At 44.4% G+C, this 24,233-nt stretch overlaps 1 protein-coding gene across 1 annotated transcript in view; it reads left to right on the top strand.

The window, feature by feature from the left end:
- The window catches only part of itga8 (integrin, alpha 8), a 42,859-nt gene extending 20,197 nt beyond the window's left edge, over positions 1 to 22,662 (top strand). Inside the window, exons 14-30 of the mRNA XM_037073927.1 lie at positions 1,664 to 1,709; positions 1,811 to 1,918; positions 7,505 to 7,560; positions 7,964 to 8,121; positions 8,222 to 8,353; positions 9,523 to 9,590; positions 10,093 to 10,240; positions 10,866 to 10,958; positions 14,430 to 14,509; positions 15,018 to 15,098; positions 17,390 to 17,495; positions 18,631 to 18,789; positions 20,258 to 20,374; positions 20,474 to 20,587; positions 20,904 to 21,005; positions 21,131 to 21,253; positions 21,348 to 22,662. Of these exons, the coding sequence (XP_036929822.1) occupies positions 1,664 to 1,709; positions 1,811 to 1,918; positions 7,505 to 7,560; positions 7,964 to 8,121; positions 8,222 to 8,353; positions 9,523 to 9,590; positions 10,093 to 10,240; positions 10,866 to 10,958; positions 14,430 to 14,509; positions 15,018 to 15,098; positions 17,390 to 17,495; positions 18,631 to 18,789; positions 20,258 to 20,374; positions 20,474 to 20,587; positions 20,904 to 21,005; positions 21,131 to 21,253; positions 21,348 to 21,437 (1,781 nt within the window). The 3' untranslated portion in view covers positions 21,438 to 22,662. The remainder of the gene's footprint in view (positions 1 to 1,663; positions 1,710 to 1,810; positions 1,919 to 7,504; positions 7,561 to 7,963; positions 8,122 to 8,221; positions 8,354 to 9,522; positions 9,591 to 10,092; positions 10,241 to 10,865; positions 10,959 to 14,429; positions 14,510 to 15,017; positions 15,099 to 17,389; positions 17,496 to 18,630; positions 18,790 to 20,257; positions 20,375 to 20,473; positions 20,588 to 20,903; positions 21,006 to 21,130; positions 21,254 to 21,347) is intronic.
- Positions 22,663 to 24,233: the final 1,571 nt, after the last annotated feature.

Below are 24,233 nucleotides of genomic sequence, written 5' to 3'. Positions count from 1 at the left end.
AGAGCAAACAAAGGAGTCAGGCTGAGGGATACAGACAACCACTGTGTTGAAAACACACACCTATGGCAGGAGTTGGATTTCGGGATGGACGTAGGAATGTGGACTGGGAGCGAGGCGGTCTCTGGAAACACACCTTGCTTCTGATGGCTTTCACAGATTGCGGTTTAAAGGCCAAGAGCTCTATCCTCTGCCCTCCTCTTCGTTCTATCATTCCCCCCTCCTCCTCCCTCTCCTGCGCTCTTTTTCCCCCCTTTTCCGTACCTCTCTAACTGCCCCACCAAACCCACATCTTGAGGTCCTTTCTCACTGCAGGCTTTTCGATACAGTACACACACACTCTCACACACACACAGCCACACACTCGCATAGCGACATAGCACACCCCAGGGGAACAGGGACAGGGCCTAAATGTTTAATGTTGTGGTTTCAGGGGGACTCAGTGACTGCAGCCGAAGGCAGAAACAGATGTGCCTCGCTCAGATTCAATTAGTCCCTTTCTTCTTAAGTGCGCAGGAGAGGAAAGACACAGCAAATGACAAGCAAAGTCTACAAGATTACACTTCCACCATGGCTCAGACCAATATTCCCTGCAGCAGGTTTCACTGACAGCGAAAGCAGAGTTATATAACAGGAAAAAGATTATGATAATCAAGTCAAAAAAATCAAACATTCCCTTCATTCCCACTTCTTCAATGTGAGGTTTTTTAGGTTTATGCCTTCCAACCCAACTAGATTTTGGAGTCTGGGAAATTGCCATTCTTTACTATTCTATTGTTTTATAGGCCAAACACTTAATCAGTTAATCATAAAGAATAATAGCAGATTGATTGATCATGAAAAGAATAATAAGCTTCTCTGTGAGCAGCATGAAGTTATTCTGTGTTTCTCAGGATCACACAGTCTTGCTGCATCTGGCAGTGGGGGTTAGTATCCATTAAGTGCCTCTCAGTTTCACATTGTTTTAATCAGCGCTAGTGTGTATGTGCGTGTGTGTGTCTGTGTTTGTGTGTGTGCGGCTTTCATTGGTATGTGTCCCCTTACCACAGCCATTAAACTTGTGCTCTATTTTAAACTCCGTGAGCCAATTAAAAGTGTGTGTTCATCACAAAACCCATGAAAACAAATAAAAAATTCTAATATAGAGGAGATCTGCTGCTGCTTACAATTAGGAGCCGATCCTGCGCAGGCTGTTGGGAAATGTTGTTTATCAGAGTGTGATTGGAGCGATGTCGGCTTTCTGATGGCGCTGGAATGCAGCGTGGGGTCCCCCGGCATGTCTCGCAGAAAAACACACAAACATGTGAACACACACACACACACACACGTATACATGCACACACATAAACTCATGTTGTGTTCATGAATTTAGTCTGAAGTGGGTCATGTGTGAAAGGATAAGAAAGAGATATCACAGAGTCAATGTAATGTCACAGCGTGTGTGTGTGTGTGTGTGTGTATGTGTGTGTGTGTGTGTATTAAGTGAGAAGTCTGTGTTAGATGAAGATTGCTGGAGACCTTGAAATCAGTCCCATCTGTGGCATTCTTTGAAGCTCTCTCTCTCTCTCTCTCTCTCTCTCTCTCGCTCTCTCTCTCTCTCTCTCTCTCGCTCTCTCTCTCTCTCTCTCTCTCTCTCTCTCTCTCTCTCTCTCTCTCTCTCTCTCAGATCTGATTGTGGGGGCATTCGGCTCAGGCGAGGTGTCGGTGTACAGGTAAGAATGTGTCCTGTCTCATATTAACCTTTTGCGCATTTCCTTTTTCAGTTTCGTCACGTCAGAAAGTGTCACCCTTGTGTGTGTATGCTTGTGTGTAGGTCACGAGCTGTAGTGTCCGTGGAAGCTGAAATGATCTTGACTCCCAGAATCCTGAACCCCGATGACCGACAGTGCCACCTGCCTCAGACAGATATCATGGTCACCTGGTAAGAACATCTAATTCCAAAGAAACTAGTAAATTCCCTCTTGCACCTACACCTCAGCATTCTCCAATACAGCCTATAACTGCATTATGGTTCCCAGCTGTGTTGTGTGTGTGTGATCACATGCATCCACAACTATCAAACCGTACAATATATAATATACAATATATTGTATATCCTTTCATTAAGGGTTTCACTGTATATATTGGTTCTTTTGTATGTAAAAGGTCTTGATAGTTGCAAAGGTCAAAGTCTACACCAATAGAGGCTTCTCTCTCCCACAGAAAAAAGCGCTCCTGAAACGCCTCATCAGTATTCCCGATTTTTATTCAGTGACTTTGTAGCCTAAGCCTTATTGCAGAAGATTCAGATCATCTGTGTGCAGGGTGGAGCAGCTGACTCCTGATTGGGGAGTGGAGGCAGCTTGGGGCGTTCCCCTCCCAGCCAATCACGGTGGGGTGACAAGAGTTTGGGAATGGCGCACAAGGTGGCTTGCACTCTCAGTCTGAATCGGCCCCCGACTCATTGAAAACCTCAGTCCCCTTAGATTGCTTAGGCCCTTTTGGGTTTTCTTGGCTGCCCCAATACACCTTCAGTTCGACATTTTATTTCCCTGGTGCTTGTAGGAGGCATTTTTCATACCCAGAATATGCATTTGTTGGATTTATTGTCCAGGTAGCAGACATTGGGCATTAGATTTTTGTAGGTTGGGCTGGCCAGTACTGCCGCTAATGCCACAACTTTGTGACATCACACTATGTCACCATGTCACGTGTGCTTTCTTTGATGCCTAGCAGCTATTTTGGCATGTAAGAATTGATATAGCACTGCCACTCTGTTGTTGTTAGTGGTGCTGGCTTAGGCATGTGTAAGCTGACCAATCAGAGCACACTGGGTGTTTGGGAAGGGTGAGCCTTAAACATACTGCTACAGCACTGGAAAGTATGAGAAAACTGATGGGGTTTTTCTGGCATTAAAGCCAACCTATTCTAGTAGTAAGTGTATATAATATTATGAACCTGAAACCTGAAACATGATATTTTGCCTTTAAAGGATCGGCTTCAGCCTGTTTTTTACAGAGTGTTTTCGATATTTATTGTTGTAACAATGTTTTAATGCTTCGCCCCTTAACTAGGTTTCTCTTGAAAAAGAGATTTAAAACTCAACAGGGCTTTACGAGGCTAAAGTGAACAATTATTTTTCCCTTCTTCGTGTGTCCAAGCGATCTTATTGTTGGCACCTCACAGACAGTCGGATTGCTTTTCATTTTCCTCAGAGTTGCAAGTACCAACAGCACAGGACAAAATATGAGTTTATTCAGTCTGTAATGGAGGAAATGTTCCCATGATAATTTGCACCCGGTGTGAGACAGAATAGCATAGTAAAAGCAGAGTTTATAGGGAACCAATCTAAATGCAAATGGTGTCAACATTTTATAGCCACTATGCTGTGAATTCTGCATTAACTTATTAAGTATACATTCAGGCAAAAACTTGTCTAATGCCAGTTTGAATAAAATCAAAATAAGCTTACAAAAAAAACTTCGTGTAAAAAGCAATATTGACTAATGCACCACTGTCACAAAGAAAGACAGGAATTTATTTGATTTTCTTTTTGTTTACTAAAATGTTCCTCCAGCTCCTCGCCACAGTCCGCAATTGGTTGTAATTTTTGCCAGCTGCGTATCGCTCCAGCACTTCTGTCTGGCATTGCATTGTGGGACAATAGTGCCCAACAATACCAGACTCAAAGTCAATCAAAAAAATGAAAAGTGAAATCTTTAAGTGCAGTACATTTACTTTAGAAACCTTTCCAGCATCGACACTCAAGATACTTCTTAAAGTTAATTTGTAGTAGAGATGTGAGTGTGTGTGTGTGTGTGCAGGTGAATTCAAGTGAAAGGGATCAAGGTCTTAAACAAACACGAGACTAATGAGGCCGGCTGTGGCTCTGAACCCCAGAGCTGCACCAGAAGTCTCACGGCTGTATACTGTATCATGAAATGGTATGCAGGATAAAGTATACACTCTCGCAAATCACACACACACTGACAGATGTGACAGATATTTCACCCCTGCGCTCTCAGCCGAGGTCTGTTTGTCTGCGTGTCTAATGCAATAATTTAGAAGCACACAGAGAAGGCGCGCTCGTATAACCTGGAAAGTCAGATTTATGGGACTCTGCAATTAATATGATACTGCATGATTCTATTTTGATTATGTTATTGTTCCTGTGGGTAGCAGGCTGGCTTTGAACAGTATTGGGGTTTTGGTTTAGTCAGGGGGGACAGAAGGAGGGGAGTCTCGACTCTCCTGCTGTTTCACCACAGTCTATTGTTGGTCTTCACTTACTGGGGCTTGAACCGCTGTAGGAGAATCTGGACGGGAGAAGTGTGCTCGGCTAGTCGCCACCGCGGTGTCTGTGTGTGCGCTTTAGTGGTGTGTGAGTGTTGGCAGTGAGTGAAAAGGGAACAGGATTTGGGTCGGATTGACAGAGAGCCCTAAACTGTGGAATTCGGTCAAAACAAAACTTGGCGTATTTAAATAAACCGCCATAAAGTTCTGGTCAGAGGTATGGGATTAGATAGGACATATAGGACACACACGCAGAGAGTCCCGCAGCAGCCCGTAGAATTAAAGGATGTCTGAGGCTTTTGCGTTTCAGAGGCTTGAACATTTTTGGACATTTTAGTTATTTCCCTGAGGTGAGAGCTGGAGAGAGACGCGATGGGAGGTAGGCCCAGGCTGGACCTCTAGTGTATGAACATTACATTTGAGTCAGGGGGTTAAGCATCTGATTTTCCTCTTAAAAATTGGTATTTCTGGTGTTCTTTTAAAACCCGGGCCTTATATTGACATGTTCATGTTGTTTGGACTCAGTCTAGTAGATCTCCTCAGCTGGACAGTTACAGTGGCTGAAATATAATCCTTTGGGGCAACTGGAAGCATCAAAGTTACTGAGGCTGATGTTTTTGGGTCTGACAGTAACACATAAACGATTCCTGTGGACTGAGTTTATGAAATGAGTTTAGTCAACCGTGATTTTTCAAATTCATTCTTGCTGCAATTCATCTTTATAAACTTCAAACTCCTCTCCCCAAAGTCTTGCTCACATTTCCACTGTTGACTTCTGCCTTGAGTAAATCTTGTTTCTGGTAACAAAAAGGATCTCAGTATTAACTTAAAAGGTCTGTCCTCTGGAATTATTTCTGTATTGTTGCCAGAAAACAACTTAAGGCTAAAATAAGCACTTTTATAGTGGACATACCTTTGACAGAGTTGCCCCAAAGGATTGCATTGCAGCCGTGTGGCCGTGCTGGTTGGGGAGATCTGCGGGATCGATTGAAATCTTTTGGTAAGTGTGAATCATTTCCACAGCGAAACATGGAGATATTGGGCCTAGGCTAAAAATGTCCAGATTATTCCTTTAAGTATTTCTGGCTCATTTTAAGCCTTTATAACAGAGAGTGACATTGGGTGTTTTTTTCCTAATCCAGACAAAGACAGTGGCCAGGAATTGTAGTTCTACTTGGTCCAATGTTTATGATTCTTTCCAAGATTGAACACTGTAACGGTCTGCGATTATGTTCAACATATCTGATGATATGTCAGACTGTAGTCATAGCTTGTTTATGCTGTCCCCAAGTGGGCCAGAAATCTGTTACTAGGGGTTTAAATGCCCTGATGGGTTTTTCAGAGATTGTTATTAGTTTTCTGCAACATTTAACTTCCTGACTCTAATGCAGTGGTGATACATGAGAGGCACAAACTGGGGCTGGATGGAAAGACGAAGCACTTGTGGAGAAGGAGGGACGACTACTTGATGACCAGCCTTGAATTTAGAATCCTCACTCATTAAGCTGACCCAGGGGTTGTAGAGGAGGGGATTTATGTGTGCATGTGTGCAGGAGGGGTCGACCAGCGGTGTGAAGGGAGGGCGCTGGGGCACAGATGCATTTTGGGGGAAATTACATACAGTAATGACAAACCGAGGCCGGAGCTGTTGTGTGTAAAATGTGGGTCATTTCCGTGCTACATACACTTAAGTTTGACATACAGTGCTCATTAGGGTCACACTTGTGCGAACCCACCCAAAAACACTTAGAAAAACACACACATGCTTACATGCAACACTTATTAAAACACGCGTGCAACCAAATGGAGAGGTCTGCATGACTTAAGGGAGCAATTTTTAAAATAGAAACCTGTATTTATCACACACCCATAAACTCACATCTGCATCGCACACATGCAGAGCGCGGGGGGAAACTAGCTCATCATCATTGTGTCATCTAATGGGGGATCCTAATTATTAACAAACACACACGTATCCACAACATCTGCTTTTTGTATGTTGGGGTTTGTGAGCTGAAACCAAACAAACAATAATCACATGAAGTCGTTTGCCCCATGGTCTTCAGTGGCGAATCAGGAGCGTTGCGTCCGTAAGCTCTCTACGATTAGTGGATATTAACAGTGCGGAGCTCCCTGTGTGGGAGTCACTTTCCTGTTCTTGATTAAAGAGGTGATAACACACACACACACACACACACATGAACTCACACATACACTCATACATACATAAACAGAGGAAATGCAGAAATGCTTCCCAGTCTCCCATGTCTGTATGTCTTAATTGAGGGGCTCACAGGGCCCTCAGCGGTGTTTCCCACTGCGCCCTGGACTGCAGGAAGGAAGAAGTGGCTCTCATATGGGCAGTTTATTTAGTTAATCATGCCGTCTAGTTCGTGTTTTGTGCTTCTAGCGTGCACACAAACATGACACAAGAGTGTGGTCGAAACACCTGCATGGAATGAATGAAATAATGATATTATGTGCGGTCATGATGTCATCCAAATAAGTTGCCGCTACAACCATCAATAACTACTGATGATGTATGATGTCCTATTTCATAGGGTGAGCGTTTCAACCACCATCCCTGTTCTGAGGGACAATGATGCTCGAAAACAAGGGGTAGGAGTAATTCATGGAAATGGGATCGAGTGCTGAAGTGTCATTGATCAGTTAACTCTAACCCCCATTAAAATGACTAAAATGCATCACACAAAGAGCTGTGTTAAAAAGAATAATCAAATAAAGAAAATACAAATAAAGGCAAGTAGCATCTTTCTTCCATGTGCTTCCAAAACAAATACACATGCTAGTCGGATCATGAACTTTGAGGCAGTGGTGCTCAGTTTTTAATCAGTATTTAATCAGAATTAACACAGAATTAATTTATCCAAAAGATCTTTGTAGCTGCTTCAATGACAACAGTCACAATCACAATAAAGACCAATGTAATATTCATTCTTGCCTTCTTGTCCAATCTTTTGAGAAAACACTTTGTTCACATAGCCATCCTTAAACTGCATGGCATTCATTCTGTATGAATTATTGGTAGATTTGGTATCGAGAAAGGACTTTATGACCTTACGATTTGGTACATATTTTAGCACCTGTGTTATTTGTTCACTTTGTCATCGTGGATGTGTAACATTTAATGTGTTGATCAGCAAATCATGCTAAAAGTTATCCCTTTCTCCTCTCTTTTCTTTCTCTTTATCTGCCCTAAATGTTCTTCCTCCAGTCTGAAGGTGGACGTGTGCGCAGCAGTGAGTGGAGTGGGGATCCCCAACTCTGTAGGTAAGCAGCTGTTCACACTGTACAAAGTACAGAGGGTGGGACAGTAGTCAGAGCCAGCTCCGTTGTACATCTCATTAGAGTTTCCTGCTGTGAAACTGCGGCTCAGCCACTCCGATCAGAATAGAGAACAAACAAGGGAGGGAGTGTGGAAACAAGAATAGGGTAGGCAGACAGACAGCGGAGGTGTCAAGTACATTGTTTCCACTGTCTAATGATGCTCTGTGGAGCAAAACGCCTACAGACGTCTCCATACTTCATAAATAATGGAAAAATCACACTCATAAAGGGACTGGACGGTTTGGATTCAGCGGTGTGGGAGTGGCTGATTGACTGGAATTCATTGTCATGTTTTCCTCTCACCTCTCCATCCACATCCACCTCTGCCTCGTCTCCTCCTGTCCAGACCTCAGAGCGGAGCTGCAGCTGGATTGGTTGAAAGGCACCAGAGGCGGCGTAAAGAGGGTTTCGTTCCTGGACACCCAGCAGCCTCAGCGAACAGGGACCCTGACGCTGGGTCACAACCGGCCGCGTGCATGCCGGAGATACACCATTTACCTGAAAGTGAGCAAACCACACACATGCAAACACAAATTCATGAGCTTTGCCTAATGTTTTGCAATCCGCCAACATCTACTATTTAAACTTTGTGTCACTCCACCAGGAGGATGATGAGTTCAGGGATAAATTGACCCCTATCTCACTGGCACTGAACTACAGCTTGGCTCCACCCTCTCATGGCCAAGACCTCCCACCTATCCTCAACCATTACAGCAGCACCTTCCTTCAAGAGCATGTGAGTATATGAATTGTATATACAATAAGCATAATACTGCACATCTATTGCATGTTTAACCATCTGGGGACTGGATTCCCTCCTCTGTTGCTTGTCCTTCAGTTTCTCCTGTGTTCTTCCCTGTTAAAGGGTTTCTGTAGAGGAGTTTGTCTTTCTCCACAGAGGGCTTAAGTTTAGGTGGTGTCATAGCTGTTTCTCAAACCACTTGCGGAAAAAAAACTGTGAGATTTATTGGGCTGTATAAATAAAGCTGACTTGACTCAACCAGACTAAGCCAAACTCTAAGCACATACTGCCAAAGTTGAGCCATAAATTAAACCTGATGTTATATTTCATTCATTATTTGATGGATCTTCTTGCCTAGTAAAAAAAAATACAAAATAAAAAGATCATCTGCATTACCTGGTCATACCTACCAAGCTCAATTGTGTCTTTCCTCTGGACAGATCAGGAACATGTGGCTGGTAAACAGAAACCTTCTCTCAAAGCAAACCTTAACTGGTCAAACAATTAGAGCCAAGATCTTAACATGAAGATAATCTTGTGCACAGGAGTGTAATTCAGGCGGGTGCTGGTCAGTCATCAAAGACACTGCACAGAAACTTTGGCTTCATACCAACTAAAAGTGATTTGTCAAGCAAGGAAGGGAAGAATATGTGAAACACTTCATCAACATTTTTAGGCTCCATTCCCATTTAATTCACCTATATATACCTGATCCTTTCGAGCAACATCCATACATTATTTCCTTAGAAATATTAAAAAAAAAAAAAATCTGGTCTTGCAAAGGAAGTGATGTCTGATCAGTCCCTTTATCGAAATCTGTACCTCCATCCCATCAGTAGTTTTTGTGGCATCCTGCCTACAAACAAATGGACACAGGTAAAAAAAATAGCCTTCTTGGCCGAGGTAAAAACCAAAACCAACCTCTGCCTGACGCCTGCCACAACAAAACCCCGAACTGATTCTGCTGAACTCTAGAAGAACTCTAGTGTGCATGTTATGTGTGTGTGTGTGTGTGTGTGTGTGTGTGTATACAACACCTGCCTCCTGGTGTGTCCCTGGTGTGTTTACTTCTATTCTTGGTTTCATGATGATATCCAGTGTACCTGAAAACTCTCCTCATGACAACGTTCCCCCCTCTCTCTGTGTACCCCTCTTCCTCTCAGGCCTACATTCTCCTGGACTGCGGCGACGACAATGTTTGCATCCCTGACCTCCAGCTCTCTGCCACCATGTAAGACTGACGCGGCCGCGCCCTCTGACCCCAACCTGTAAACAGTCGACACTTCGCACACCAAACACAGACGTGCACACAAACGCACACACAGCTGAACTAGAGAGAGTGTGTCTGTTAGTCCTCACACAATGAGCAAAGTTTACACTTGAGCTGCTCACATTATAGTTCCATTCACCATGTGGTGTGTGTGTGAATTAGCCTCCTCTCTATAGTGTTTCCAGCTGTACCGTATCTCCATGGCAGCGTTGCACAAACATCCTGTCACCCTCCACTGGCTGACACACACACACTCGGACACACACATTTTTTGGGTTATTCTTGGGTGGGGGGGGTGCATTCCATGAAGCAGAGCACATGAACCAATCCTAAAAATTATAAACTTAATTTCTCTTGTCGGTAACAGCAAAGTGCTTTATTTCCTGTGTCCTCTACATGACTGAATGATTTATTTTCTCTGCTCTCTGTTCTCTTTTTTTAAATAAAACACACACACACACAGGGACCGCTCAGAGCTGGTGATTGGAGACGACAATCTGGTCTTGCTGACCATCACTGCGGCTAACCGAGGAGAGGGAGCCTACGAGACCGAGCTCCACACACTGATCCCACCAGAGGCCGACTATATTGGAGTGAAGCGTAGCATTGAGGTAAATATGCACACACACATTTGTCTAAAAATCAATGTGTCTGATGCTAAGGGTCAATCGGATGGACACACAGAAAATTGAGATATAGTATTGAGGCCATTTCAAAATGAGGAAGTGAGCTATTTGAGGCTGCAGTTACAGTACGACATCACATCCTGTTGTGTCTTGTGTTTTGTTTGGAGTGATTAAAAGCGAGGCTATCAGCAGGCTATGCTTTACTGGCAACCGCCCAAAAGCCCCTATTATGATTTACAAGCTGCATTAGTGACCACGGAAATGGATAGGGTCAATCTGTGTGTGTGTGTGTGTGTGTGTGTGTGTGTGTGTGTGTGTGTGTGTGTGTGTGTGTGTGTGTGGTGTGCACTAATGAGTGTGTAATGGGGCTATTTGATTGATGAGGTTGTTACTGTCAGAGCATTCATCACTCTTCGTCTCCAGCCTCCCTCCCTCCCTCTCATTCTCACTCCCTCACCCTCTTCACCCTTTGATGCTGTTAAACTTCCCTCCGTTGTTCTTTTCTTCCCCTTCTTGACTCTCAGTGCCCCACATTTGTCACTATCATCCACTCTTGCCTCGTCATCTCATTTGCTGTGCTCGTCTTTGTCTCTCTTTTTCTCCTCTCTAGTCCCAGTCTCAGCTAAACTGCGAGTACAAGATGGTCAATGAGTCCAGGATGGTGGTGTGTGACCTCGGGAACCCGATGGTGGCCGGGACAGAGGTGAGCTGTGACACACGCAAGCACAAACACACTGGTGCTGTAGCGATTAATCGATGTGTTATCATCTATATCGGAGACCTTTCGTCAGTAGTCCTGTCTTTAATTCTGTGACTTTGTGACATCACACTTCATCACATCACAGAGTCATACATTATGACTTGTGGCTAGTTTGGCACGTAAGAATTGATTTGCCACAGCTGCTCTGTTGTTGTTGTTGTTGTTAGCAGGTTCGCTGGTTCAGGCGTGTGTGTGCTGACCAATCAGAGGAGACTTTCAGGAAGGCGGGGAGGTTTAAAGTGACAGGAGCTAAAATAGTGTGTTTCAGACAGAGGGGGAATACAGAGCTGCAGCACTGGACAATATGAGGAACCTGATGTTTTTAGAGCATTACATGTAAACCTGTTCTTGAACCAAAAAATGTCATGAAATGTTTCTTTCAAATTAAACAACTATTTTGATTTGATTAATTGGTCATATTATTTTACAGAAAAAGAAAACTAAAACCAAATTCCCTGATTCCAGTTTCTTGAATTTGATTATTTTCTAGTGTATTTCTTCCTCTATGACATTAAACTGAATATCTTTGGGTTGTGGACAAAACAAGATTTGAGGATGTCAACGTCTATGGCTTTGGGAAACACTTATCAACAGTTTCTGATGATTTCGACCGAACAACGAATTGATTCATTGAGAAACTAATCAACAGATTAATTGACAATGAAAATAAGCTGTAGCTGCCCCCGTAAAAACCACGTACACATACACGTTCCATTAAAACATCCCTCTCAAACGTGCATGCGAAGAAGCTCCGACTGTCAATCCTCTGATTGATGGTTTCCAGTGATTACTGATCATCACCTTGACCCCTCATTCCACACACTTTGACTCCCCCGACTCTGCTTCGCACACACTGTGTACATGTGTGCGCGCATTAGTGTGTATGCAGCGTGTGATAATAATCCATTTAGCCCACGGATGGCTGACACATGCAGGAAGCCAAGGCTTTGTAGAGTAAAGAGCAGTCCCTTCCTACATGAAATCCGACCGTGCCGGTGTATGGACTGTGTGCACCACGAAGCATGTCACATGCGCTTCAGTGCATGGATGTGATCAAGTGTGCGTGTTACTGCAAGTGTGAGGTTTTCTCCAAAGGTGTCAAGGCCGGCTCAGAGGTGCGTTTGAGCTCGGGAGGTGACACATGGCGTTCTGATAAATCAATTATGTGGTCATGTTTCACTGTTGGGGGAGGAGAGCAAAACAAAGCATGTGAAAGGGACAGAACGTGTGTGTGTGTGTGTGTGTGTGTGTGTGTGTGTGTGTGTGTGTGTGTGTGTGTGTGTGTGTCTGCTCCCCAGCCATCCAGATGTTTCCCATATTTAACTCTCCCCTTGCCCCGTTGGATGTCCAGGAATCCATGAGCTTATGCAGAACATTGCTCCACGCACCCCCATACTGACTCTGGGTATATTGAGCAACGGAAGACTTCTCATCACTGGAGTTCATTCCTTGTGCCGCATGACACAGCTGCAGTGCCTCAGTGCCTCACTGAGCAGGGTGATCAGTGTAGGAGGTACATGCCTGGAGGAGAGCTGGTTTTGGCCTGTCTGGATGACTTTCAGTGTTTTTTTTTCTCTTTTTCTTTTTCTTTTTGACCTCATTTTAGTTCAGTAAGCCTGGGTGGTATTCACCAAAATTAAGCATATTTTGACAAAACTTTTGCTGCAGTGAATAATGATTAATAATATTAGGGTAAGGCTTCAAATAATCATCTGTCAGTTTGCAGTAGAAACCTTCCGTGATGTGAGCATAGTGCTTTGCTGTTTCACAAAATGTTAGCATTTAAAGATATAATATGCAATATCTTCGCATTAAAATGACTAAACATGACTTTTATCATGTATTGTGTTGCGCTGTGTTCAGACCCAGAAAAATCAGTCATTTTATTCAAGTTAAAGGTGATTAATTATAATTGAATGAATTGGCCTCCTCTCCTCAGCAGCGTCCTCTTGGATGGATAAAAAGATAAAGTAAAAACTGCTTAATGGGTCGGGCCTTAATATATTTGGCTGGCATGCCCAAGTAAAATGTATGTGTGGGAAACAGTTGACCCATTTCATCAGAATATTAGAAAACAAACTCTACTAAATGAAACTGGTTTGAGGACCAAACAGCCCCTGTAGGTTTGTATGTGGCTGTTAAAAGTTTGTAGTTTCATTCCCCATCTAAACACAACCTCAGCTGTCAGCTGAGTTGTTGTTTGTTCGATGGTGACAACTTTGTATGGCTGACAAAAAAAGGCTTACAACCCCTTCAGAAACTTCTCAAACCACCGCTTCAGCGTAAACCACGTCTCTCAGCATTGTTCCAAAGAATCACTGTTTTGCCAAAATATTGCGGCTAAAATACGCTGCTTGTGGCAAAAGCTTTGCAGCTTCAAGGACGGCAGTCACCCAACACAGAAGCAGCGTGTTCAGCCGTAATGTGGCCAAATGATAATTATTTGGAATAAACTAAGCATACAGATGGACAGCGGCGAATCGGCCAACATGGCTTTGAGAGCGTTTCTGCGGATGTTTTGTTTATTTCTTCCACCGTGAAAATGTAACCAACATAAATCCAAGCTGACCGCAGCTGCTGGTCTCTCTAAAGGACGAAACTACAAACGTTTAACAGCCACCTTAAAGGCCTGGGCGTGATGCTCCAAAAGACAGATTTTAAGAGGCACAGTTGACCTCTGCAGACGTCTCCTCGTCTGTGACAGGGAGTATCATAGCTGATAGTGACGTCTTCTCTCCGAGCGACTCGTACTCTTTTGGTGTCTGTCTCCTCAGATCTCTCTGGCTCCTCTCCAGCCTCTCTCTAATGTGTCCTGTAAAGATGGCTCGACTTTGTAGTCCCGCACCCCCGCCCACGTCCCCTCACCCTCGACCCCCCCCCCCAGCAGGCCTGCCTCGTGAAGCGCAGGCCTGCATGCTGTCAGGTCCCTCTCTGGACCATGTGTTTGACCTGTTGTTCAGGAGTCGCATATGCACGCACAGATACACTCACAGATACACACAGTTGTCGTACAGTGGATGATGAACTAAATCCGTCACATGTTTTGAGTTAGCCCGGAGGACACGGGATTTAAACTGGGGAGAGACAAGAGCCGTAACTGTGGCTTTTAAGTGTGTAGTCTGGATTTTCTCTGATTTAAGATTTCTGCAACACACACGCACACACACACACACACACACACACACGAGAGCACATGCTCAACACGCACACACACACACACACAGACCTGGTTGTCTGCCTACATGTAACAGAAGAGGCTCTAGTTAGCAGGGATTTTACTGTCTATTGCCAGACACTTTAAACACGATGTCCCCTTTCATGTCCAGATGCGTCTAATTTCTGTCCTCTTTTCTACCGTCACGTGTTTTTTTTTTTAAACATTATCTCTCTCTCTCTTTTTTGTGTTTTGCCCAGCTGTCTGTTGGTTTGCGGTTTTCTGTCCAAAGGCTGGAAGACGCCGGACCGAAGATCAGCTTCGACCTCCAGATCCACAGGTGACACACCCACCAGCTCTCACGCACACCCCCCCCAAACCATCCCTCCCTCCCTCCCACGTCCACACACACTCAAACACATACACACAAAGAGCTGTTTGTCTTTCCTCTGAGCCATGTAAATAAGTACTGTGTCTGTCCTGATCACGTCGCTGTCTGTGGTTTGATGAAACTAACCACAGAGGCAAGAAGAAGACAGATGGCCCAGAGGAAACTCCAGAGGGGAGACGAGCGCTACACAGCATGTTCACTGTTTGCTTCATTGTGCTGCTTTTCGATACGACACATCACTAGACACAGACAGTAAAATGCTGGCCAAGCCGTCTGCCAGAGAAATTCTTCGAGGAGTCGGCTGAGCATAGACATAGTTTTGTTATGAGCGTCTGTGTCCGCAGCCTCCTGTGAAGTGTTTCAACACAGATACAGAGCACAGAGTGCAGTCAGGGCAATGTGTGTTTCATTTTATGCCTCTAGATTTGATCTAAACATGTTGTGAATCTCTCCACAGCTCCAACAAAGATAACTCCGACAGCAACCCAGTCAGCCTGAATCTGTCCATCGTTGCCGTGGCCCAACTCAATTTGCGCGGGTGAGTCAAGCGTCTCTGCATCCGTCCGTGTCGGCTTCACAGAGGCCCGACTGATCTGGTTTTAGCCCAAAAAATATCTGGGGTGTTTTGCAGGACATTACAGCCCCCTTTTGAGATGTTTAAATTTGTGGAGACTGTTTACATACAGATGGAAAACAGCATGGAAACACAGTTCGAGGAATAAATTTGAACTAATCATGAGCACATGGGAGACTTGTGAGCCTTTGACATGTTCGCGGATGCCCACTGATACCCACACAAACACACGCACACACTTCAAAGCTTGGGTCCCTCAATGACGTGCTTTTGGGTGTGGTCGTTCGGACATACAAACAGACGGAGACCGGGGATGAGAGAGACAAGTTCCTGTAAAGCTGTCCTGACTCAGCTGTGCCCATCCGGCATTCTAAACAAGTTTGCCCACGTATGTCAGACTACAATCAGGTCTTCACAATGGTGTCATCAAATGCAGCAGAATCAGCTTTTCAGCAGTTTCCAAACCAGGGGAATTCCAAATGTTCCAAGTGTTTTTTGTGGAGGGTGACTAATTAATCAGTTCGGCCATTTTAATCAGCGCCGAAAGGACGCTTTACCAACTTTGCTTCAACAGCCACCAATGGATGCCTGCGCAGCTTCCACCAGTCACGTGTCACAACATTACTGATTTATATATCAACCTCCGCCAAGGAGGTTCTGTTTTCACCTGCGTCCGTTTGTTGGCTGGTGGGTTTGTTACAGAAAATCTACTGAACAGATTTCCATCAAAACTTGGATGGAGGATGATAGACCCCATTAAATTTCACTATCTTTAACATAGCAACACAAAGCTTTTTCCGTCATTTTGGTTCATTTCTCAGGGAATTATGTCTGGATCTTAATGAAAAAATCATGGTTGAGCATTTATGGGTAGTTTAAAATTTAGACTGATACGGGGCTATCAAGTTCGATATTGGACTAGGCTTGAAGAGGGATTGTTGGGATTCGGTGGAATTATTCGCTCTACCGAGTGCCATTTGAGTTATTTTGGTATTTGATACTTTGAGTTTGATGCTCAGCGATCCACGTTTATTCATTTCTTTATTCATTTATCCAGTATTTAATGAAGTCAAATTAATCCTCCTCCAAACTACCTTTATCTTATCGGCCTTCAAGATTCGACTGTTGTCTGATCTTTAAAGGCACACTTACACTCAGTGGTCCCTTTATTAGATACACCTGTACAAACCAATGCAATCCCAAGTTTTGGTTGGCACTCTCATAGAGGTGTTGATTCAATTATGTGTTTTAGCAGTGAGGTCATAGTTACTGGACTGCATTATATCCAGAGGTGGTTCTCACATTCTGACCACCTCACGTATGTAAAGGATGATTTATTAGAAACAGCTCTCAGTACATGAAGTTGAGCACAACACTGCCCGTAACTATGACCTCAGCAATAAACATGCAATTAAATTAACACATTTCCATAAATGTCAACAAAATCTGTAAAATGATGAAACGTTGTAAAAGTAGGCAGAGCTGTTCTGCTAAGTAACTACAGATTGTGCAGGTGTACATAATAAAGCGTGCACTGAGTGCATATCTGGCTGACATAGCATTGCAGACGCTCATATATCAGGCTTTAGTCATCTTTTATCCCTTTTCCACCAAATTAGCTCTGGTTCTTGAAGCGCCTCCGATCAAGAAACCTTTGTATCTAACCAACCAGACCGCATAACAGCTGGTTTTGAGTAGAACCAATGTAAACAAGGACGCGCCATCAACAGAGTGCATTACATAATGACAGTGATCTGTAGAATATTATATGCCCACTTTGGTGCAAACCTTACGTCAGTGTTTCTCAATCCTGTTCCTGGGCGCCCCAACGCAGCACCACACAGCAAGCTCTGCTGGAGCCTGATAATGACCCATTCATATGAATCAGGTGTGTTGGAGCAGGGATACATCTGAAACATGCAGGCCCCCGGGAGCAGGACTGAAAAAGACTGCCTTGGGTGAAGGAAACCTGCTAGTGTAAGAAACCAGAACAGATTTGTTGGTGGATTAAGGCATCGAGTTACCAAAATAAAATAGGTATGTTCCTAAATTGCGACCTGTGCTTGATTGTCAAGCCATGAGGGACTGATGGCATACGGTAACAGTAACCCTCTGCCACAGCCAGACTAAACACTTGAGTGAATGACCCAAAAGTCAACATGCGTGTGGTCAGCGTGTATTACAATTAGATGGACCTCTGAACCCATCAGTGTGTACAGGGATCAGTGTCACCGAGCTGTTTCTCCTCTCCTCAGGGTGTCCCATCCCTCTCAGGTGGTGCTGCCATTCCCACGCTGGGAGCCCAAAGACAAGCCCGTCAAGGAGGACGACGTGGGGCCGCAAGTAACACACATCTATGAGGTAAGCGCACGCCTTGAAGCGAAAACACAGAAGGTGTGCTCAGAGAGGACGAAAAAAAGGCTGGTTTGTTTTGTTTTTGTTTTGTTGTTGCTCTAGTCTTGGTCTCTAAAGATGAAAAGAACTGAAAAATAGGTGTGGGACGTTGTAAATTAGGCGCCTGTAAAGTGGGGGAAAACGGCAACACACACACACACACACACACAGTAAAAACAGTAGCTCTATAAAGAAATGGGCTCTGGTTGATCAAAGGTCTGTAGCTCAGGAGTAATTACTGCTGTGAAGGCGGGAAAAAGAGGGAAGGGGGGGACGGAGAAGGGAGAAGGGAGCAAGGCAAAGAGGATAAGGATGCAAGGGGGGGATTGTTCTCAGGTCTGGACACAGCTTAATGAGTTATAATCATCGAGAGGGAAAAACAAGGTCAAACAGAGGTAGAGACAAACAGATAGAAGGAGGGAGGATGGCAGACAGACTGGCGACACTTTACAATAGTGGTGTACGCGCGCGCGTGTGTGCGTCCGTGCGCCGCACATGTGATTTCTTTTTGTTTTAAAGGGACGACCGCTTCATTGAACCGGCGTGCAGCAGTGTCTGGCCTGTCCTGCAGCTGATAATGATTTTCATTTGCGGTACATTTTCCCAGTTGGCAGCTGCTTCTAGTTAGAGAGGACGGAGTTTCTTTTCTTTTTTTTTTCTTTTTTTTCGCTCTTGCAGAATTCCTGCCCTGCAGCACCAGGATCATGTCCTGTTTGGATGACTTGCTTCAGCGTTAATGACCGTGTGTGTGAGAAGGAGTGAGAGAATGCAGGTCAGGGTAAAAAAACAAAAAAAAAACAACAGGATTTATTGAATTGATGGTTAATTTAAGCTCATAATTCATTAATCCTGATGAGCCAGGTGATGCTGCAGGTTTGACTCGTCTTGTATTTCAGTCCCCGCTGACTGAAGCCAGCAGTCTCACTGTTATCTTCACTGGAACGCAGGTGGTCTGTGTCATCATCCCACAGTTATGATAACCTGATTATAGCCTCAGTCACCTGAGACCCGCTAATAAGACAAAAGAGAGCACAAAACTGACAACTTTCTGCTGTTTTTTTTTTTTTTCTTTTCCTTCTCTGTTCCGTGTCTTTGTCTCCAGCTCCATAACTCTGGCCCCAGCAGCATTCAGCAGGCGGAGCTCCAGGTCGGCTGGCCCGCCCGCTTCCGTGACGAGAACCTGCTGTATGCCATGGAGATTCAAACTGACGGACCAGTTAGCTGCAGGACGAACACCAGCCTCAACCCACTGGGCCTTCAGGTACGGCGACAATACACTGCATAAACACATGCATGCAGACTCATATTCACTTGAGGACTCAAATATATAATCATGGACATTATAACAGTGGAAATGAACATGATTGATAGTAATTCCAACTACCAATTTACCTTTCTCAGTTATTACCATACAACCACCGGACTGACTGCAATTTCAGACATATTTATTATATTGCGTGCGGCTTATTCATCCGTCCACCTCTCTGTCATTTGTAGCCGCTTATTTCAAACATAATTGTGCCCGTTGTTCTTTGCCAGTTGGCTCAAAAAACGAGGGGGGATTACGCTGATTAGCAGAAATTAGAGCTGAACTAGTTTCCTATATCTATGATGTCATCTGTGGAGCAATTCAAAAAGAAAACATGAAGTTATTTCAAAAAAGTACATAATTATGTCAGAGGGTGAAACGCTGCGAGCTGTAATCATATAAGAAAACAGAGCGAGTTGGACACAGAGTTTGTGTGTCAAAAAATCTTTTTCCGCATTTTCTTCCTTAGCTGGTCGTTTTCCCAAGAGCGACACTCCCCTGATGGAGTCTAGATACTGGGGGTGGTGGTGATTGGGTGAAGAGAGTGGATGAGATGTGAACGGATGTGAAAAGGAGTGGGCAGGATTGTGATGCTTCGCGCTGAAATGACAGCTGGCAGCAGCAGACAGGAGAACAGGTTTAAAGTTTGGCATGATGGCGCGGATTGGTTTGAGAGGAAGCAGGTGAAGAGGGAGAGAGAGAAATGTGAATGATGATGATTTTACACCTTCCTTGTAGGGTCAGAAAAATTCTTTTTTTCCTTCTTCACATTTACACACCTCCAACCACCGGCTGATACCATTAGTGTAGTCTGTGGCCTGTTTCTGCACATCTGTCAAATCCTCCCTGCGCTTCCAAAATTAGTTGAGAGGAAGTGGAAGTCATGTGTTCCACATCTGGTTGGACCAATTTTTTGTTCACTCCTTTAAGTCCATCAAGCTGTTCCCCCAGAGGAGGAACAATTAAATGATCTAGGTATTGTCTTTCTGTTACCTGTGAGCTGTGACTCAAAGGAGTTCAGGTTATTCAGTCTTGTTATTCGGTTGTCTGTTTCTTGTTGCCGTCAGCTCGTCTGCGTGAGCCGCAGCGAGGAAATAAAATCACCTTCGGATCCGATCGCCTAACGTCACAATTGTTTTCACAGCTGGCGGTTTTGTGTTATTTCATTACATCTCTTTAAAATCTCATTTTACAAGCTTTTTCTTCGGGCCTATCTTCAGTTTCAACATCCCCCTTTTTTTTGCATTGGCCGTCTGGGCTGCAACACAGCCCATGTGCAATACAGACCAGAATCAATATGTGACAATCAGACCCAAACACGCGCTGTGGAAAGAATTTTTAAAGATAAAACTGAGAACCGAAAGAAAAACAAAAAATAACAGCCATAATGTTGACGACTGTCTCTCTGTGTCTGCCTCAGATTTCCTCTCTCCAGGACACACCTGAGTTATTGGGTTTCCTGAGAAACACCAGCGCTCCTCATCAGCGCCACAAACGAGCCGCCACCGCCGCTCAGAGTTACAGAGATAAAACCCTGGTGAGCTGCCGCATATTTGTGCACGCACTCAGGAAAACAAACATGATCCTCAGGTGTGTGATGTCTGTTTTCCGCTCCACATCTGTCGTTTCTCTGCAGAACTGCACCAACATCTCCTGTCTGAGGATCCTGTGTGTGGTTGGCCGCCTGGATCGCGGGCAGAGCGCGGTGGTCAAGGTCCGCTCGAGGCTGTGGGCTCGCACTTTCCTGCAGGTCGGCCTCTTCACCTGTCATCTTGACATTTTTCATGATCTTTCGGTCAATTCTTTACTTGTTGAATTATTTCCTCCCCAAGTTTATTACCTTCTATCAGAGTTTTTAAATGTTTTTCTAGCCCTTTTCACTCTGAGACTAGATTTTAGATTCTTCACTTTAATCCAGAGACTCTTTTTCCAGTGTAAAGCAAACTAAGCTAAGGGTTCAAGTTTGTTCCCGTAGCAGTTTAGGAGTTTTAAAAGAAACTTGGTCTGAATGCATAACTTTCAAAGCAACATAACATTGAAATAATAATGTGACATTTGTCTTACAGCGGCATAACGACCCCTACATTCTCAACTCAACCGTGTCTTTCATGGTCACGGCCATGCCTTACCGCCTCCAACCCTCCGCCCTGCCTCAACACACCACCTCGGTAAGATCCAGGCAATAACAGAAGTGTGTGTGAGTGTGTGTGTCAGGTGACGTTTACAGGAGAAAAAAAAAGGACCGCGTATCAGCGCTGACAAACACCGAACCGTGTTTCTCCTTGTCCTGCAGATAGGGACCCTGGTGTTATGGGGCACACCTGATGTGTCGTTCGCTGTCCCGCTCTGGGTCATCATCCTGGCCATACTGCTGGGGCTCCTGGTGCTGGCCATACTGACATTAGCCATGTGGAAGGTACACAAACACACATTCATCCACCATGCACAGCATTCCTCATGGTAATTTAATTATCCACTGGTCCACTAATGGGTTAACGTGATTCCCTCAGTGTGGTTTCTTTGACCGGGCGCGGCCACCAGCCGACGACAACGTCTCCGACCAGGAGCAGCTGACGTCCGATCACACGGGAGATGCCTAGGACAACCCATGGCCGCTCCTTGTGGGAGGATTGTGGTTTGGGAGGGATGTTGCACCTTCTGAGTAACTTCAACCAGATCTGAGATCTGTATTTGTCGGACCCTGCGCTCCTTGGCTGGAGGTCTTCTACCTGTTTGGTAATGAAACTGACCGAAAGGACAGACTGAAGACTGCAGCGCCACACAGACAGACCGAGGTTCAGGCCAGACACAGCGGGACCGAAACACACTTAACAGGCTCAATCACACACACATGTCCATTGTTTATCCATTGTGATGAAGCACCAGAACTGAAGACAGAGCGGACTCTGTTGCGAAGACAATGCTTTCTGTTGCTGAACTTTTTTTTTTTTCGTGTGTCTGTGTAAGTGAGGCACAAAGAGACTTGAGATCTACGCACAAGTGCTTTTATGAGTGTGAGAGTGTGTGTTTGTATAGGTACTGTGCATATATGTGTTTGTGTGGGTTTTATAGGTGGCTCTGGTGCCATCCGTTCTTTCGGTTCTGATCTTCTGTCCCCGTCTGATTTAACTTATCCTCATTTACTTTCAGCTCCACACAGACTCATCACACACCTACAGATGCAGCCATATGCATAAACACGAGGGCACAAAGAAGATGTGTATATTTATGAATGTATGTGCAATATTTGAGCGTTGCGAGATACTGAAGCTTGTTTACACTGGCATTATTTTATTAGAGCTTAAAGTTTCCATTGTTTATGTATATATATGATTTAAATAGTGTATTAGATATTACTATTGTGAGCAACAAAAGATTTACAGCAAAGCCCCACCACCAAAGTCTGGAAACAGAGCAAAGTGAGGAGACCAATACCAAAAAAAAAAACCCTAACTTATTGCTGTGTTGATAGAAGGACTCCAGGACTTTATCTTTGAAGAAACAGCCGAAGCCCTGCCAGTTCAAGGCTCGCGTGTGTCCGTTGTTTTGATTTTTCTATCTAACGCGGCAGCTGATAAGCAGTCCATATCAGAAAACACGCTGCAGACGGTCTGCAGACTGTGTACTCTACAGCGCGCACTCTACGGCATTTAACAATCTCGTCTTTCGTTTATCTGATATTAGCATATCGCGCACACACAGGCGCAACTAAGCAGCCAGCAGCACCCTGAGATTATCGGTCCATGTGTCATGTTTGAGTCAGATTTGGTTTTTGTATCAAGTGTGAAGTTTTGTCACAATAAAGTGTTGTTCCTTCTTCTATTAGGTCACTTTCCATTGTCCTGCTTTGTAGAGAAACTGTTTGAGTAAGATGTTGAAGTAGTAATGATCACATTTCCCTCTGTTCTGCAGATTTTCATACTTACAAGAGCAGCATGCCCACACCTCATAAATAATCTCACCTATCAACCCACAAACCCAACTGGCTTGGGCGAGATTTTCTCACTACCGATATCACACACATATCACCAATACCACAAGTTATAGGATTTCACACACCAATGTGTTAGAGTCCCTTCCCCCCTTTTCCATGATCTTTTCAGTAGGTTCCATCTCGGTGCTCGAGACTGATGCCTCCATCTCACAGGAAGGACTCTTGCTACCCCTGGGTGGTTTACTGTAGAAATACACATGCAGGACTTCTATCTGAGGGCACTGGAATCTGCAGTAGAGTGTGAAGCGGGACACTGACCTCTTGTGGTGATGACTTGAACAATATCTATGGCGACCTGTCAGCAATTGAGACCATGGATCCTGAAAGAGAAATCTTGTCTGCGTGACTGAGTCTTGCTTTGCTGCCCGACTGTGGTGTCATTGAAGTCTATGGGAGATACATGGATAAACACAATAAACCCAACTTACCTACGTCGACTGGCAAAATATTATCAGCCCTGTCAGTGACTTGGCAGATTGGAAAATCAGTCCTTAACCTACTCTGAAGTTTGTTCTTTCATTTTTTCATCAGAATAAGTCACAAAAAGTGGATCTGTTGGGGTTTTCCCAGAGACTTCGACACAGCAGTCACCGCATTCTAGCACCAAAGCAACACTCAGTGACTTAATGACCCTTCCTTCTTTTTTAAGACAAGGAAAGATAACTGATCGGCTGTATGAAGATGAAACGTTGCTAAGCAATGAGTCGTGGAGGTACTTTGTCCTTTAGGCTTCAGATTGTTACAGTTAACTGCTGCTGTTTCAAGGCAACTGAGTTTTTATATGTAGTTATTACAATGTGACGGTTACAAGTTCTTGCCTTATTTCTGGAGTTTTACAGTTTTGTTTCAGCAACAGTTTGTTGAGATATTCACGCCTAATCTGAATGTTCCTTAAAGGCATAGCGTGCAGGTCGTTGTGGTGGTCACAAGAGCCAGACAGTAAATGAACAAAGCAGTGAATCAGAGAAGTAAAACCCTCTGGAGCCACTTCGTTGCTGTCTGTTGTTTGTCTCTCTGCACTGCTTGTATGTGAGTGTAGCTCGGCCATGACCTGCAAGCTCTCTGTGACAGACGGAGAGCAGGGAGAGATAGAGAAAGTGACGCAACCTGATCGCTACATTTTATAATACAGTCCTGACCTCTGGCTGTTATTAGCTGGGGGCTACACACCCACTGACGGCCAGAAATGTCCCAACACAGCTAAAAATACCCAAAAAATAAGAAAATACAGAGGTCTGTAGATAAACACACCACCACACACTTCCAGTGCATGACACTAAATGAATACCACATTAATAAAGTGCACATAAATGTGTTTAGACGGTAGCAGAGGGGTGAAATGGTGCAGGACTCGGCAACGTGGAGCTTTCTTGGGGCTTGAACAATCAGACCGTTGCAGATA

The sequence above is a fragment of the Acanthopagrus latus genome, chromosome 17 (genome assembly GCF_904848185.1).
Source record: "Acanthopagrus latus isolate v.2019 chromosome 17, fAcaLat1.1, whole genome shotgun sequence".
Lineage (NCBI taxonomy): Eukaryota > Metazoa > Chordata > Actinopteri > Spariformes > Sparidae > Acanthopagrus > Acanthopagrus latus.
The sequence above is the reverse complement of the archived record's forward strand: the minus strand, read 5'-3'. Positions and strand labels throughout refer to the sequence as shown.